Below are 17,658 nucleotides of genomic sequence, written 5' to 3'. Positions count from 1 at the left end.
AAAAATGAGAGGAAAAAATAAAAATAAAATTTGAGAAAAATGAGTAAAAAAAGAGAAATAATAAAAACTAAAAATAAAAGAAAAATAAAGGTTGAGACAAATGAATTAAAAAAAGAAATGATAAAATAAATAATATTTGAGAAAAAAAATAAAGATTGAGGTAAATAAATTAAAAAATAAAAATAAAATTAAAGAAAAAACAAAAAAATAAAAATAATAAAAATAAAAATAAATTAATAATAAGCATAAAAAGTTTAAAAATATTTAAGCACAAAATTATACTTATATTGTACTAAAAAAAATTAAGATTAGTATTTAAATAATTTTCTTATTAGATCAAAATATCCAAAGCCGCCCACTATTGAGTTTTAGATGTAATTTCGTGAGTATAAAGCAGCTGAAGTCTCGGTGCTGATGAGGTAAACGATAGTCCCAACTGTACTTTTCAGGTTTCATTTCACTCTTATTTTTCAAGTGATACGTATAGAGAGAGAGGAACAAGAGAGAGGGGAAATGATGGAGGACGGACAAGGACAGTGCGAAGAGGAAGTGCTTGGTTCAAGCTTGACAATGGAGAAAGTTGCTGCTGCTAAGCAATTTATTGAGAATCACTACAAGACCCAGATGAAGAGTATTCAAGAACGCAAACAAAGGTAACTTCTTCTTTTCCTGTTTATTTCTCCTTGTTTTATTTCTTCAAAGATTTCTCGTTACCATTAGCTTTTTATGTCTTCATAGCTCCAAGTAGATAAAAAGAGTTGCGCGTTTTTTTTTTGGGATTCATCATCTCTTTTCTTGTTTGGAGCAAATTGACTTTATTTAGTTGGATCAGCTGGTTGGACTAAGGAGAAATTTTTGTCATAAAGAGTCTTGGCTGAATTTTAGCATGACGGGGTTGATGGTGGATTAATCACCAGTATCCTTTTCCGATTTTGTTGCATTATCAGTATTGCAATGAAACTGGTCCAAATGAAACAGGATGGATATTCTATGATGGTCACCTTATGTTCTCTAGGATAAGTATTTGTTCTTTGACATTGTGGGAAAGCAGTGAGATCTGTATGTTAAAGACCCTACTTTTAAGCTTGTTCTTTGTCGATGATCACAGTTTTTAAGGTTCAGATTGATTAGTTCTTTTATATAATTAGAGGACCACCTAGCAAAGTGGCAAAATCACAAAGGTCAGACTGGGAAGTCAGTTAAAGAGATCAGTCTGAACATTTTTTTTTTTTTGCCTTGTGTGTGAGATATGATCCATTCAAAAGCCATTAATGCATAAATCATATGGTGACCCAGTTATCAAAATGCTTTCATTGAGAGCAGGCAGATTGCAGATTACAGATTACTGATGTAATTTTAATAGCAAATGTGGTCCTGGACCGGAGCAAAAAAGTTGGGAATCTTTGTCTTTTTTGAAGCTTAACATAGAGAAGGCCTTTAACCAACTTAACTGATCTATCTTCTCTCAACTCTAAGGAAAATGGGCTCTAGTGAAAGGTGTATAAATCACTATTGCTAGAGTGAAGTACATGGTTTTGATTAATTGAGGTCCTGTTGGCTTTTCTCCCCACAAAATGGTTTCAAGCAGGGAGACCCCCTTTCTTTTCATTCTGGAAATGGAGGATCTTAGCAAAATACTAGAACTAGAGAAAGCCAAGCATTTACAGTAGATTGAAAGCTTCAAAATGGGCCACCAATCTTGGGAATTCAGTTTCAGTATACACTTGTTGTACGTACGCAGATGATACACTAATTTTTGTGGTGCGGCTAAAGTCATCCATCTCAACCTTATGTTGCTCATCTTTGAAGCTATGTCAAGGGTATACATCAACATGCTCAAAAGCATTATTTTTCAGTCAATGAAGCCCCTAGTTTAGAGGAATTCATAGAAATTATGTGTTTTGGTATAAGTACATTTGGCACAACTCATTTAGGGCTCACTCTAGGTGCTAGATTTAAATCCTCTGGGATCTGGAATGGGGTGATAGAGAAGTATGAAAAAAGGTTGGCTTCCCGGCAGAAGCACTATCTCTCTATTGGTGGTCAATAAACACTCATTAGTAGCGTTTTAGGCACTATCCCAATTTATTTTCTCTCTATTCCTTTTTCCAATCAAGGTATAAAAGCAGCTTGATAGAATCGAAAGATCCTTTTAGTGGGAAGGTGACGGTCTGCGTCATAATTCAAAGTAATCTAAAGTTATTCAACCAAAACTCCAAGGCTGGTTGGGTCTAAAAGATAAACAAGTGTTTGCTGATGAAATATTTGTGGAGATACAACTTATAGGAATCAGGTTGTGGGAGACGAACTCAAACTGTCAAACACAAATATGGAGAGAAAAATCAGGTTATCAAATAAAAGGGAGAACATAATCATTGGTGCACAAAGCTCACTAGAATCCCTCATGGAACTGGTCGTTGGAAGTTCATTTGCACTCCTCTTTCAAATTAGGTAATGGAGCACACATTAATTTTTTGAAAGCGAAATGGTGATGCAACACTGCAATAAAAGATGAGTTTCAAAGCATCTTTCAGATAGCAAGTGATCCAGACTCAACCATAGCATAATACAGAGAGGGAAACACATGGAACCTGATTTTAAGGAGAAATGTATGTGATTGGGAGATAAATAATCTACTGGACCTGCTAACTAAACTGGAAAGACATATAGTTAACTCTCAGGATGTTGACAGATTAAAATAGGGAAGCTCAAGGGATGATTCATATTCAGTCAAGGCAAGGTATACACACATCTATGCACTAACTATGGGATGATTGATCATAGCTTCGGAAATTAATATGTAGAAAAGCTGCCAACAAAAGTAATATGTTTCAGCTAAACAACCTTAAATAAAGCATGCTCCACACAAGGAAACCTTAATAAAAGGAACATTCAGCTGGTTAATAGGTGCTATATGCATCAGATTAGTTCAAAAAGTGTTAACCACCTTGATACAAACCCTAAAACGGAAGCTAAGATTAACAAGAAAATGAAGCACGATTAAGACTAATAATAAGAGGCTGAACAAAGAAATAAGAGAAGATAAATAGATAGACACAAATTGGGAATCAAAGTCAACCAAGTTTAATAAATTAAAGTGACCTTCAAATATCCCAACAAGAACCTAACTCTAAGAAGAAACCTCTAAGGGAATTGATATCCCAAGCAACTCTTCTTTCCAAACAAGAAACAACTAAAAGCTTAGCAAGCTCTCATAATATCTCAATAACAATAGAGTATTTTTTTGTCATGAAATTCTAAGTCTTCCAACATAAAAGAAGCTACTTATACTAAGCAAATAAAGAAGACCCTATGTTATTACATTCAGTAAGGGCATTGTTTGGATGTTGAATTCATAAAAAATCCTAATCCTCCTCCTTTTTCTCAACGTATGACCCATCAAATGTTGTCATGAATACATGGAATTCTCGGGAGGATTTCATAATGCACTCAAGTGCATCCTTCTTCATGAATAACCCTTGCCAATGTTGAAGTTCACGGGCTTGGGTCCTTGTGAAATGCCTTGGGGGCCCTTGGGTTGTATCACTCTCCCCTTCTTGAGAAGAATTTGCCCTCAAATTTAAGGGGCCTTCATCACATACATCCATAGGAGAAAGATCACAAATGTTGAATGTATTATGCACTTGGTAATCCGGGGGAAGATCAATTTTGTAGGCATTGTCATTAAGCCTTTCAAGCACTTCAAATGGACCATCTCCTCTAGGCATTAGCTTGGTCTTTCTCTTGTGGGGAAACCTTTCCTTTCGAAAATGAACCCAAACCCAATCACCCGGTTCAAGCACCACCTTTTTTTTTCCTTTTGTTGACTTTCTTGGCCTTTTCTTGATTCTTCTTCTCAAGTTGAAGTCTCACTTTCTCATGCAAAGCTTTCATGGCCTCGGCCCTATTGTTACCATCTACACGCAACACAACATCTTGAGACAAAGGGGTTAGATCAAGAGGGGTTAGGGGGCCTCAAATGGAGACATGTCAATAGAATTATGAATGACACGATTATATGCAAATTCAACTAAAGACAAATGTTCTTCCCAAGATGTGAGTTTTCCTTTAACTAAGGCCTGAAGCATAGACCCAAAGGTGCGGTTCACAACTTCGGTTTGACCATCAGTTTGTGGTTGACATGATGTAGAGAACAACAATTTTGTCCCAAGTCTACCCCACAAGACCTTCCAAAAGTGGCTAAGGAATTTAGGTTCCCTATCACTCACTATGGATTGGGGGATACCATGCAACTTGACATGGTCAACAAATAAAGAGGTCATATGTGGGGCATCATCACACTTATGACATGCAATAAAGTGAGCCATTTTGAAAAAATGATCAACAACCACAAAGATGCTATCCATCCCTCTTTTAGTCCTTGGCAAGCCCAACACAAAATCCATAAAAATGTTAAGCCAAGGTCTTTAAGGGGTAATGAGAGGGGTATATAGGCTACGGGGAAGTAGCCTGGACTAAGCACTCGACATTCAACCCATTGACCATAAACTTTAGCAACATCACTATGCATTTTAGGCCAATAAAAATGTTCTTCAAGGATCCCCAATGTCTTATCAATACAAAATGCCCCATCAAACCCCCATTATGTGCCTTTCTCACGAAAATTTCCATTCAAGAGCTCATAGGCACATAGAGTCGTTTGTTCTTGAACAAGTAACCATCAAATGTAGCAAATGGGGAGGGTGGTTTATCCTTAAGCTTACGGTCCCTTAGCCATGCTCCACAATCTTGCTAGATTTGAGCAAAAATGGGGTCCTTGGGCTACAATGATTTCATGCTCTCAAAACCCAACAACTTAGAAGTCAAAGTAGAAACCAAAACATGTTTCCAAGGCATCCGCTACTACATTATCCTTCCCCCCTTTGTAACGAATCACATAAGGGAACGTTGCAAGAAATTCAACCCATTTGGCTTGCCTCTTGTTTAACTTTTCTTGTGACCTAAGATGTTTCAAGGACTCATTATCAGTCCTAATGACAATCTTCTTAGGCCATAAGTAGTGTTGTCAGTTACCCAAAGCCCTAATCAATGCATAAAGCTCAAGGTCATATGTGGAGTAATTCAAAGTCGCGCCTTTAAGCTTCTCACTAAAGTAGGCAATGAGTTAATTCTTGCATCAAAATGGTCCTAATACCCACTTTACTAGCATCACATTTAATTTCAAAAGTTTTATCAAAGTTGGTTAATTGCAACAATGATGCGGAACTAAGCATGTGTTTCAAGGTGGCAAAAGCTCGTGCATGTTCCTCACCGCAAAAGAAGGATGTATCCTTTCGGATCACCAGATCACCTTAGTCAAGGGGCTATGGTGCTAAATCCTTCAACAAATCTAGCCAATCTATGAACACTACACACATCACCGACGGACGTGGGAGTTGGCCAATTCTTAATAGCGTCTATTTTGGATTCATCCACCTCAACTCCCCTTGGACTCACAACAAAACCCAAAAAAACACCAAAAGAGCATTTAGACATTTTAGCGTAGAGGAGTTCTTGCCTAAGCACATCAAACACACACTTTAAATGATCAACATGCTCATCGATTGTTTTACTATACACCAACACATCATCAAAGTACACCACAAATTTCCCAATAAAAGGTTTCATCACATGATTCATCAAACGCATAAAAGTATTAGGAGTATTGGTGAGGCCAAAAGGCATCACCAACCATTCATAGAGACCAAGTTTGGTCTTGAATGCCATTTTCCACTCATCCCGGATTTCATCTGGATTTGATGATAACCGCTTCTAAGATCTATTTTGGAGAATATGCAAAACCACTCAACTCATCAAGCATGTCACCAAGTCAAGGGATGGGATAACGATATTTTACCGTTATTTTGTTGATGACTCAATGATCCACACACATGCGCCAAGTGCCATCCTTTTTGGGAACCAAAATCACCGGTACCGCATGGGCTCATGCTCTCCCGCACCACCCCTTTCTTAAGGAGTTCATCCACTTGCCTTTGTAGTTCCTTTTTGTTCGCCAGATTGGATCTATAAGCCGGTTTGTTTGGCAATTGGGACCGCAAGATGAAATCAATTTGACACTCAATTTCCGTTATAAGGGGCAATCATTTTGGAAGTTCTGGTGAAACACATCTTCATAGCCCTGCAAAAGAGAAAAATAGAACTAGGAAGAGAAGAAGTTAGGTCGTTAGTAAGCAAAGAATATCTCTATGCATTAGAAGGACCACCAGATGCCTCTCCTCCAACTCATCCTTAATCTCCTTTAAACTTGCCAAAAGGGCCACCTTCTCTTTCCTTTTAGCACTACCTTTCCCTTTACTATCATCCACGACACATACCTTTGAGCTCACTATTAGCATCCACACCCTTACCTTTCTCCTTCAACTCTGTCAACTTATAGTACATGTCACTAACTTGTACCAGTGTCATAGGATGTAGAATGTGCTTATACCTTCCATGGTTAAAGGAATATCGATTGGTGCGACCATCATGATTGGTAGCTCTATCATATTACCACGGTCGCCCAAGCAAGAGGTGACAAGTTTGCAGTGGCACCACATCACACAAAACTTTATCTTGGTACTTACCAACTCTAAACTTAATCACAACTTTCCTATGCACCTTCAATTCCCCACATTCACTCAACCATTGAAGATTGAAGCTTGTAAGGAGTAGAATGTTTGGTGGTGGGAAGGTGAAGAAAGTCCACCAAAGTAGTATTTGCAACATTAGGACAACTTACTCCATCGATTATCAAGGAGCACACATTTCCTTTGATGAGTCACTTAGAGTGAAAAAGGTTTTCCCTATGGTTTGGGTCATCTAGGGCCTTACTTATCATTGTCCTCCTCACTACATAGTTTGGTTGGGTGGGCTCCCCTTCTTGAGAAATATCGTGAAGGACCAAGGCCCTTCTAGTCAACCCACAAGGAATAACAACATCACCGTATTCTTCACTATCCTCATCATCATCAATCACGTCATGAGCACCCTCATTATCATTCCCCTTAAGAAGAGGTGCATCATCAACATTACAAGAATTATCAATCATAACAACAAAAGCCCTCCGATTGGGGCACTTACTCATTCTATGATCAAATCTTTGACATTTAAAACATCGAAGAGGTTTAGAAGAAGTACCTCATTCATGTAGAATGGATTTGGGAGTAGTCTTCTCAACTTGAGTGGTTTGGACCAGTGGTTTCTTGGTCTCTTGTGTGTTGCCCTTATTTTTGGACCAAGTGGAAGAGGAAGATCCCCCTTTTTTGTTGTAGTTCCTAGACCCTTTGTAGCCTCTTGACTTGTTGAGTTTCTCTTGAGTCCCAACTCAATCTCAATAGCTGCTTCAAGAGTTTCATCAATATCACGATAGGTGTGGAGTTTCATTTTGGAAGCAATCTCTTTACTCAACCTCGCTCGAAATCGTGTCATAGCATGCAAAGAATCTTCTTCAAAGTCTATTTTCATCTTCACAAGTTGGAACTCATCATAGTATTGTTCCACACTCTTTGTGCCTTGTTGCAAAGTGTAGACCTACTTGAGTTGTTCTTGGCGATACCGATTGGTGACATACTTACGCCTCAAGATAACTTTGAGTTCTTCCCAAGTAGGAGTGGGAGCTAAATCATGTAATCTCCTTGCCTTCACTTGAGTTCCCCACTAAGTTGACCCAAACCCCTCAAATTAAGCAATTGCATAAGATGCCTTCCGCACCTCGGACATCTCATTAGTCAAGAAAATTTGATCACATTGTATCGCCCAATCAAGAAACACGTCGGGGTTGTTTTCACCCTTAAAAGGTGGGAGAGTTACCTCAGTGGAGTTGAGGCTCGTGTCTCGACCCCTAAGATGGCAATAAGGCCTAATGTGCTCATATAGATCCTCACCATAGTTTTCAACATAAAGTTCTTGGCCTTGAAATCCCCGTTGCCTACCTAATTGAGGGATAGGACCATGCCTTCCTCCTCTACCTGTACGAGCACCATGAAAATGTAAGCATGGACCTCTTATTCGATTGTGGTATTCATCATCTACTCCATCTAACTCGTTTTGGAACTCCTCTTGTAGCTTATCACCCAATGATTGATATTAAGGATTGGTGGGGTATTTCGGCGTGGATGGGTGCATTTGGGGTGGAGGTCTATTTAGTGATGGTTGATTTACTTGTTGTCGACAGGGAGGAGCATACGGTGGTGGTTGGAGGCGTTGGTGGGTAGCATTTGTGGCTTGGGTTGGGGGAGCGGTGGATGTCGGATAGAGCATTCGATGAAGAGCATCCGGTGAAATTAGAGTGGAGGAGTCATGGTGCACTCCACTCGTGTTTCCAACATGATGAGTCATCGGAGGAGTGAAAGAAGCATCCCTACTCCTTGCTTCAAGAGTTTATACTTAATTACTCAATCTATCCAACCGCTCTTCCATTAGGTACCTAATTATAACACTCAAACAAAACAAGCAAACACATTATGTTTAGCTCCAATGAGTTGCAAGGGTCCAATCTCTACTTGAAGGTTAAGAATGGATTCTTGTCGACTCAAGAATGAAAGTTCAAAAGCTAAGGATGGGAATCAAGAGCTTTCAATGGAAAATAAAGAAGAAAACTTTTCAAAAAAAGTAGCACGAAAAAAATCGAACTCAAAAACGAAGTAACAAAAGTTGAAGGAATTACTTGTTGTTACTTAGTTCAAATGATCAAAGAAAAGATTTGGATGTTTAAAACTAGTTAACAAGTAATTAAATATGTTATTACTTGTTCAATAGTTGAGAAATGGAAGGAAGAAAGTGTAGAAAAAAAATCATGGAATTTGGACACTTGGTTTTTTTTGAGGGGCCCAAAATTTGGGACCCAAAAATTTGTCAGCTATATAAATACTCAAACTGTTCATTTCTATTAGGCGAAGTATAGAAATGTGCAAAAAAAGGCCTCTGAAGTTGCAGTACATGCGCCTGTTAGGCACTGTGTATTGGGCTGATACCAAATGACCAAATGATGTATCTTGCTGCTGATGTGGCAGGCCGGATGGCTGCCATGTGGAAATATCTTTTTTTGTTATATAATTTTTTTTTCAAATTTCCCCAAGTGGCCCCACTAACACTTTGACCAACCTTAACCTCAAAATTTTTGAATCAAAGTGTATTTTCTTACCTCGTTCTTCAAGAACAAAATGAAGATGCTCAAGAACAACAATGAAAACCCCAATCTTCATATCTTCATGACTTTTTCATTTCAACTCCAAATTTGATGAAATTTTCACCAACGCGCTCCTTTCAACGCCACAAACAATCCCCACTAATTATTAGCCTTCAAAATCAAACTAAAAATAAACCTACTTTTCAAACTCTACAAAGTTGCAAAAGCTCAAAACTGTTTCATGGTATCTTGAATTCTACATCTCCAAATCAAGTGAAATTCAAGATTTAAGCTAAAAAAACTAGAGAATCAAGATCTGTGTCAAGAAAAACAAACAAAACCAAACAATATTTGGATTCTTTTTTGGGGGGATGGGGTTTTTGAGTTTTTTATTTTTATACCAGCACTGACGCACCGGATCCCATTAGAACTCCGAAGTTAAGCGTGCTTGGGCGAGAGTAGTACTAGGATGGGTGACCCCTTGGTAAGTCTTCATGTTGCATCCCTCCTTTTATCTTGAGCCGAGGATTTATCAGAAACAACCTCTCTACTTATTCGGAGGTAGCGGTATGGACTGCGTACATCTTACCCTCCCCAGACCCCACTTTGTGGGAATACACTGGGTTTTTTGTTGTTGTTGTTATTTTTATTTTTGAAGAGATCAAAATCCCAATATTAAGATTTGTGAAAACAAACATAAACCTGATTCTGATACCAAATGATACAAACCCTAAAACAGAAGGTAAGATTAACAAGAAAATGAAGCACGATTAAGACTAATAATAAGAGGCTGAACAAAGAGACAAGAGAAGATAAATAAATAGACACAAATTGGGAATCAAATACAACCAACTTCATTAAATTAAAGTGATCTTCTTCAAATATCCCAATGAGCACCTAACTCTAAGAAGAACCTCAAGGGAATTGATATCCTAAGCACCTATTTTTTCCAAACAAGAAATAACTTAAAACTTAGCAAGCTCTCATAATCTCTCAATAACAATGGAGTATTTTTTTGTCATGAAATTCTCAGTCTTCCAACATAAAAGAAGCTGCTTATACTAAGCAAATAATGAAGACCCTATGTTATTACATTTTTACCCTTAATGCCAGTAAGGGCCTTGTTTGGATGTTGAATTCATCAAAAAGCCTAATTCTTCATCTTCTCAACATATGACTCATCAGATGTTATCACGAATACATGAAATCCTCGGGAGGATTCTATAATGCACTTAAGTGCATCCTTCTTCATGAATAACCCTTGCCAATGTTGAAGTTCACGGGTTTAGGTCCTTGTTAAATGCCTTGGGGGCCCTTGGGGTGTATCACACCTATTCCTTCACTGGGCAGTAGAGATCTCGAGCATGTTTTATTCTATTTTTAGACTGAGTAGGGTTATGTTACTCAATATCTAGGATGCCAATGAGAGCTGGAGATTATGGAAGTTGATAGAGCTATTGAGAAAGTCAGGTTAAGGGGACCTGCAAGTATGCTTTGGTATATTTGGACAGAAAGTGACCGTATATATTTTGATGGAATCTCAAACCCAAATCACTCTTGTGAAAGCTAAATGCTTACTTTTTCTATGTAGCTAGTGCAACTTGACCCTTATAACCTAGGTTGCTCAGACTCGGGTGCGGGTGTCGGACTCGGGTGCGGATCCGAGTGTCAGATCCTTCACGATCGAATTTTTGAGATTCGGGGATATGGATCTGGATACAGATACGGGTGCGGGGACTCGGAAAAAAAATAAAAAATTTATACATATAGTTCAAAATTGACAAGTATTTTAAAACTAATAAAAAATGAGAATATTAATATGTTTAATATATACTTACGCTAGATTTGGTTTCATTAAAAAATGTGTGCTTTCAAAGCATATACATTAATCTTTAATTTATAATTAAATAATTATAATATTTATCCTTATTTTATAAACTCTAATTAATATACAATGCTTATTTCATTTAATCAAAATAAAGATAAATTATTTATTCTTAATAATAAATAATCAAAGATGCAGCTATTTAATATGGAAAGCTCATCTCATTTAATTAAAATATTGTAATGTTTATTCTTAATAACAAATAATGAACGTGGCAGCTATTAAAGGAGTGCAGGTCAATTAGAAAACAAATAGTGTTAGGTGACTAAACAGTCGTCTTCTTCATCTTTTCCTCTGCTTTGTCTTCTCTCCTCCATCTTCGTCCCCAACTACATGTTTTGGATATCTTTTTTTTTTTCAAAACAATATAATATCACTTTGCGCACAATCTAGTTGTCCACCATGGCACAGACAATTCTCGGCTTCAGAAACCTGTAACATTGAGAACAATACCTGCAACAGCCACTCGAACAAAAAGATTTACCAAGAAAAAGGCTTCAAAAGAGGAAGAAGGACTGACATAAATTACTATGTAGCAGCAGAATTGAAGGTATTTTGTTTCCGAGCTATTCAAATCTTTACTTTGAGATATCAATTTTTTAATTTTTCTCCGAATTGTTGGTCAACACACCCGATCCCACACCCTTACCCGTGTCAGTGTCGTGTCGACACGGGTGCGGCACCGAAATTGCCGAGTCCGAGCAACTTAGCTTATAACTGATATTGAGCATTTTTTAGATTTTTAACTTAGCTTATAACTGATATTGAGCATTTTTTAGATTTTTCAACTCATTAGTACTAGCTTAACTGTATTAGAGTTGATTTAGGGCTTGTTTGGATGGGCTTATTGCTTTTACCTGGAACAATTGTGTTATTTAAGGGTGATTCTGGTAGTTTTTGAGGCTTGTTCTGGACTCAAAGTTAACTGGAGAAAAAGCAGTATCTTTCCCGTAAAAAAAGTTCAACAGTTATAAACACTAGCAAACATCTTGAGGTGCAAGGTTGAGAAGCTACCAACAGTCTATCTAGGCATGCCATTGGGGGGAAAACATAAAGCAATTACTATTTGGGATGGAATTATTGAGAAAACTAAGAGGAAGTTGGTACTCTGGAAGGTAGAGTCACTTTGATAAACTCTGTGCTAGATTCCTTACCAACATATGTTATGTCTCTTTTCCATATGCCTAGTGAGGTGATCAAAACTCTGGATGCTTTGAGGAGGAATTTCCTCTAGCAAGGAAATAAATTGAGAGTAGTTTCAATTTAGTAAAATGGGCAACTATTCAACAAGGCAGGAATGGTAGGGGTATGGGAGTAAGAAATCTCAAGTTACAGAACAAAAGTTTGTTTAGCAAGTGGCCATGGAGGTACAACCAAGAGGAGCATGCACTATGGAAAAAGTTGATACAACATAAATTCGGCCAAGAAGGACAATAGTGTTCAGGTGAAGTAACAACCACTTATGGAGTTGGAGTTTGAAGGATTATCATAAGCTTTTGGCCGGCTCTAAGAGTTTATACAAAAGTTAAAGTTGGGAGGGGATAAGGTTATATTCTGGAAAAAGACTAGACTAGTCAAGGATCTCTTCAAAGTTTGTTTCCTGGACTTTATTCTATCAGTGTACATCCTGATAGTAGAATTAGTGAGTTGTGGTCTCAACAAGGGTGGAATAATTTGGTTTGTAGAAGGTTGTTAAATGACTGAGAGATAGAATGGGTAATTGAACTACTTTATATGATAGAAGGCTTCCCGGGCACTAACTTGGAAACACACTATTACGGAGACAACACCCTGATGGAAGATTCTCTGTCAACAGATTGTATAAGTGGGGTCTATTTGTAACTGGAGGAAGGAAAACAAGGCCATGGAGTAGTGTTTGAAAGAGTGTAGCTGTTTTGTCTGGTTGGTAGCTAGAAGAGCCTGCTTGACTCATGAAGCATTACGGAAAAGGGGCATCAACATAGCCTCTAGATGCTTACTTTGCAAAGAGGCTCTGGAAACCAATGAACACTTATTTTTGCATTGCAAAGTAACAACACAAGTATAGGCTTTATCCTTCAATTTAGCTCGCCTAAACTGGTGTGGGCCCGAACACACAACAGACGTAATGAGTTGTTGGATTAGAAGGGGAGGCAACAAGAGTCAAAAGAAGTGGTGGAGGACGGTACCTGCTTGTGTCTTGTGGAATATCTAGAAGGAAAGGAACCAGAGGATTTTTTAAGGAAAAGAATGCTCAATACAAAAGATTAAATAGACAGTAATTACTTCCTTAGGTTTTTGGTGTAAAGAACAAAATATAGAAGAGGAAATCCAATTAGTGGATTTCATAGGTTCTTTGTAAATATTTTTGTTGTTTCCGTATCTGTAATTACTTTTGGAGGTGGCCAGCATAGCCTTGAATGTTGAGGAATATAAGTTACCTGTATAAAAAAAAAGTGTAGCCTGTCCAATCCCAAAGTTTGGATGGGATTGAGAGGGGAATAAATTCATTGAAAGGTAAATTGGAGTGCTTAGGCGTCCTATGATGACATATTATTGTTACTGAGGCTAAGCATTTGACTTTGGTGTCATTGTAAAACAGTGAAATTTGTATATTTGACAGCCTTACTTTAAGTTGGTTGTTTATGGATCCAAGGGTGTGGCCTAGTGGTCAATGAACCAGAGACCAAAAAAAAGAAGGTGATTCTTCCCGTATGTCCTAGCTCTGGTAGACAGAGTTCTTCCCGTATGTCCTAGCTCTGGTAGACAGAGTTATTTGGTATCTGTTGCTGGTGGGAGGTGGTAGGTATCTTGTGGATTTAGTCGAGGTGCGCGAAAGAAAGTTGTCCCAACACCATGTATCAAGAAAAAGTTGGTTGTTTATGGATGATCCAAATTTTAAAGGTTCATGCACTGTTATCAAAGCCACTCTTAAGCCCTAAAGCGAGGCTCAAAACTTGTTGAGCGCTTTCCCTTGCTTTATGTGAGCTTCACTATTGTCGTCAAGTTTTTAACACATACTTTTCCTTGTCAATGAGTCTCTTCTGAAGAGGCGACACTAAACCGTTGATATTTCACTTTATCGTAATTGTTTTTTAATTTCTTTGGTCATATATTTGTTATTCGTGCTTATAATTATTAGTCTTGGACTAAACGTAAATATTTTTATTTTATCTCCCTTTGCGCCTTTTTCATTGAAGCCCACACTTTTATTTGTGCTTTGCGCTTTAAGCCCCAACAAACCTTAGAGCCTTTTTGCTCTTTTTGCTTTTGGTAACTTGGGTTCAGATTGACTAGTTCGTTTATGTGGTGTGAGTGGCAAAATTGCAAATGCCAAATTGGGAGTCAATTAGAGAGATCAGATTGAGCAGTTTTATGATTTCTTGTCCCAATCCCAGCAGAGACTAAAGCACTAGATGATTCTTTTCGTATGTCCTAGCCTTTGTGGACACAGTTATTCGGTACTTATTGTTGCGGGTGAGAGGTGGTAGGCATCCACTGCAGTTAGTTGGGGTGTGCTCAAGTTGGCCCAAACACCACGGTTATCAAAATGATATTTAGAAATTTATCACTGTATAAATCATAACTGAGGGAAGAGTAATTACAGTATTATCTACCATGGAATGTAGTTTAACGTAATTTCCGACGGATATAAATGGTGATCAACTTTTTGTTTTGGGTATCATCCTTATGTGGTAGTGTAAATTAGCAGCACGTATGAGATACGTGTTATAAAAGACTGGGTGCTTTTTGTAGAAAATCAAGTTTCATACGATGTTATTTGCTTTTGTTACATACATGTATGCGAAGATGCTTTCCTTATGTCTTGTATGTAAGAATCTTTCTCCATCACAATATTTCATCAAAGGAAAAAAAAAACTAACAGTTTAAAGTTTAAGCAAAATATCAAAATCTTTTCCAGAGTTCAGTTATAAATCTTGATATTTTCCTTGACTATACTTCACTAAGACTAGCATCTCAATGATTTTTAGTCAAATCCGCATGCCTATGTTCGTACGTGGATCCATACCCCATACCCCGAATATTAAAATTTAAATCATGAAGGATCTGACCTCTAGATCCGCACCCATATCGGACACCCGCACCTTAGTCCGAGCAACTTAGATTATAAATATATTATTTCTCCCTCTCTTTTTATCTCCCTCTCTCTCTCTCTCACACACACACACACACACACATGCATGCATGCATTTAGGATCTATAACTATAACTATACCTATGAATGTTAATTTCCTGTAGAATCTATAATCTTGTTAATCCTTTCTATTTTAGAATGTACGCATCACTATTTGAACCCACAATAGCTTGAGAGTATAACTAAGGTACACTTCTCTCAATCTCTTCCTTGTTACAATATTGTTTAAAAATAGGCGTTGGATTCTAGAAAGAAAGCTAGCATCTTCAGATGTGCCTAAAGAAGAGCAAATGCATCTAATGAAAGATCTAGAGCAAAAGGAGACAGAGTATATGAGACTGAAGAGGCACAAAATATGTGTGGATGATTTTGAACTTCTAACGATTATTGGCAGAGGAGCCTATGGTGAGGTCAGTATCATCCCTTTAAGGTCTGTTGTTTGTTCAGATTGCAAGTAAAGAATTTCCTTTCATAATTTTCTGCTTCCATTACCCTTATATATATATATATATATGTACATATATACATATACATATATATATATGTGTACATATACACATATACACACACACACATATATATTATGTGTACATATACACACACACAAATATATATGTATAGATAGATAGATAGATAGATAGATACACACACATATACATATATATACTAGTTGGCTACAACCGTGCTACGCACGTCCCAATATTGATCATTGAAAATTTTCTTAGTTAGGCATATATTATTATATTTAGATTAATGAAATTTGTATAAAAATATTTTAAATTATTAATATGATACCCATATAATTTCGAGATTCTATTATTTTTTTTTTTACTTTTCACATAGTAATTATGAAATATATAATAAAATATTTTAAGTTAGTTAACTCTTTTTATTTAGAATACCTTTTATGTAATTTTTTTAAAAAATATGATACTCCTTTTGTCCAAACTTTTGTGGCATTGATAATCGATTATATTTTAAAAATAATTTAAGTTTTTAATTATTGAGATTTATAATAAGTTTTTTTCTATTTCAATTTAAGTGACATTTATTTAATTTCGAGAGTCAACCAAATATTTTATATCCTTTAAATTTTTTAACTTGTTAATTATTGTGATTAATAAATTTTTTACGTATTTTCTGCTATATACAACAGATTAATTATTTTTTAGGTATTTTAAGTTATTAAATGTTGTAATTTATGTATTTTTCTTGAATATATAACAGATTAATTATTTTTTTTAGATATTTTAAATTATTAACTATTGTAATTTATAGTAATACTTTTTATGTAATTTTCAAATAATATATGTTATTCTCCTTGTCCAAACTTTTGTGTCATTAATAGTCAATTATGTCTTTTAAATAATATTTTTTTAGTTCTTATGATTTATAATTTTTTTTTTCTATTCTAATTTAATTAGCACAATGTTTAAATGACCATAATAATTAATTAGGGATGATATAGTACAAACATGTCTTAAATGACTTATAATAACTAATTAGAAGTGATATAGCAAAATTACTATAAAAAATATCTATTGAAATAATTAAGACGACTTTATATAAGACGTCAAGTTAATTTAACATTATATATTATCGATTTTTTAATACTTAGATGACTTATAATAATTAATTAGGGATGATATAGTAAAATTATCGTTGAAGTAGCTGAAGCAGATATATAATAAATTTCTCTTTTATTTGTTAAATATAATTAATATTTTTAATATTTAAATGACATATAATAATTAATTAGAGATGATATAGTAAAATTACGGAGCAAGCACGTCAAATGACGGCAAGCAGGGATGTCGACGATGTGGTGTGTGCTTCACCTGCCACACCGTGACTTATTATATAGGAGAATATATACACACACGCACACATATATAACGCACACACATATATGTATATACATATATGTATATTTATATCTGTTTCCACTGCTACTGTATTTGCATTATATTCATACAAATGTTTGGATATAGAGAAACTGATAATTGAAAGTAGTAATCTATTCCTACCATCAGTATGACACTTCATATTGTGCGCAAAAGGTTTGACATTTCCCGTCATAAAATTGCAATTTTCACAAATTGCAAAAGTTCAAATTGTCCCTTTCGGTACATCAGTTGAGAAAAGTTCAAATTCATTTAATGTTTTAATTTAATTTAGAATAGTTTCTCTATGGAACAAACTTTTCAGCCAGCACAGTTATTCCTCCGTTCCTAAATAAGTGCTCTTTTAGCCTTTTTATTTTGTTCCTAAATAAGTGCTCATTTAGATAATCAAGAAGACATTAATGGTCTTTTTCCTATTCTGCCCTTCTTTATTTAAAGACGGTTTTACATCACCAAGAAACTACTAAAGAGCTACCTCTTTTTCAAGGGGTATTTATTAAGGTTAAGTTAGTAAAAACACTTTTTGTCTTCTAAGAATGAGTATTTTCTTAAAGGATGTGCCCAAGCTAAAAAGAGTACTTATTTAGGAACGGAGGGAGTAATATGT

At 36.1% G+C, this 17,658-nt stretch overlaps 1 protein-coding gene and 1 pseudogene across 5 annotated transcripts in view; both read left to right on the top strand.

Moving 5' to 3' along the window:
• Nucleotides 1-376: 376 nt before the first annotated feature.
• Nucleotides 377-17,658, top strand: part of LOC107838985 (serine/threonine-protein kinase 38) — an 82,005-nt gene continuing 64,723 nt past the window's right edge. For 3 of the 5 annotated variants that reach the window (XM_016682301.2, XM_047395336.1, XM_047395335.1), the window contains exons 1-2: nt 377-653; nt 15,383-15,557. In XM_016682301.2, coding sequence (XP_016537787.1) covers nt 514-653; nt 15,383-15,557 — 315 coding nt within the window. In that variant the 5' untranslated portion in view covers nt 377-513. Of the gene's footprint in view, nt 654-15,284; nt 15,558-17,658 lie in introns of all 5 variants that reach the window. The other 2 variants (XM_016682300.2, XM_047395338.1) reach the window with 2 other exon arrangements.
• Nucleotides 9,515-9,633, top strand: LOC124886808 (annotated as a pseudogene).

Source organism: Capsicum annuum, chromosome 8, assembly GCF_002878395.1.
Source record: "Capsicum annuum cultivar UCD-10X-F1 chromosome 8, UCD10Xv1.1, whole genome shotgun sequence".
Classification (NCBI taxonomy): domain Eukaryota; kingdom Viridiplantae; phylum Streptophyta; class Magnoliopsida; order Solanales; family Solanaceae; genus Capsicum; species Capsicum annuum.
Note: the sequence above shows the minus strand (reverse complement) of the source record. Positions and strands in the feature narration are given on the sequence as shown.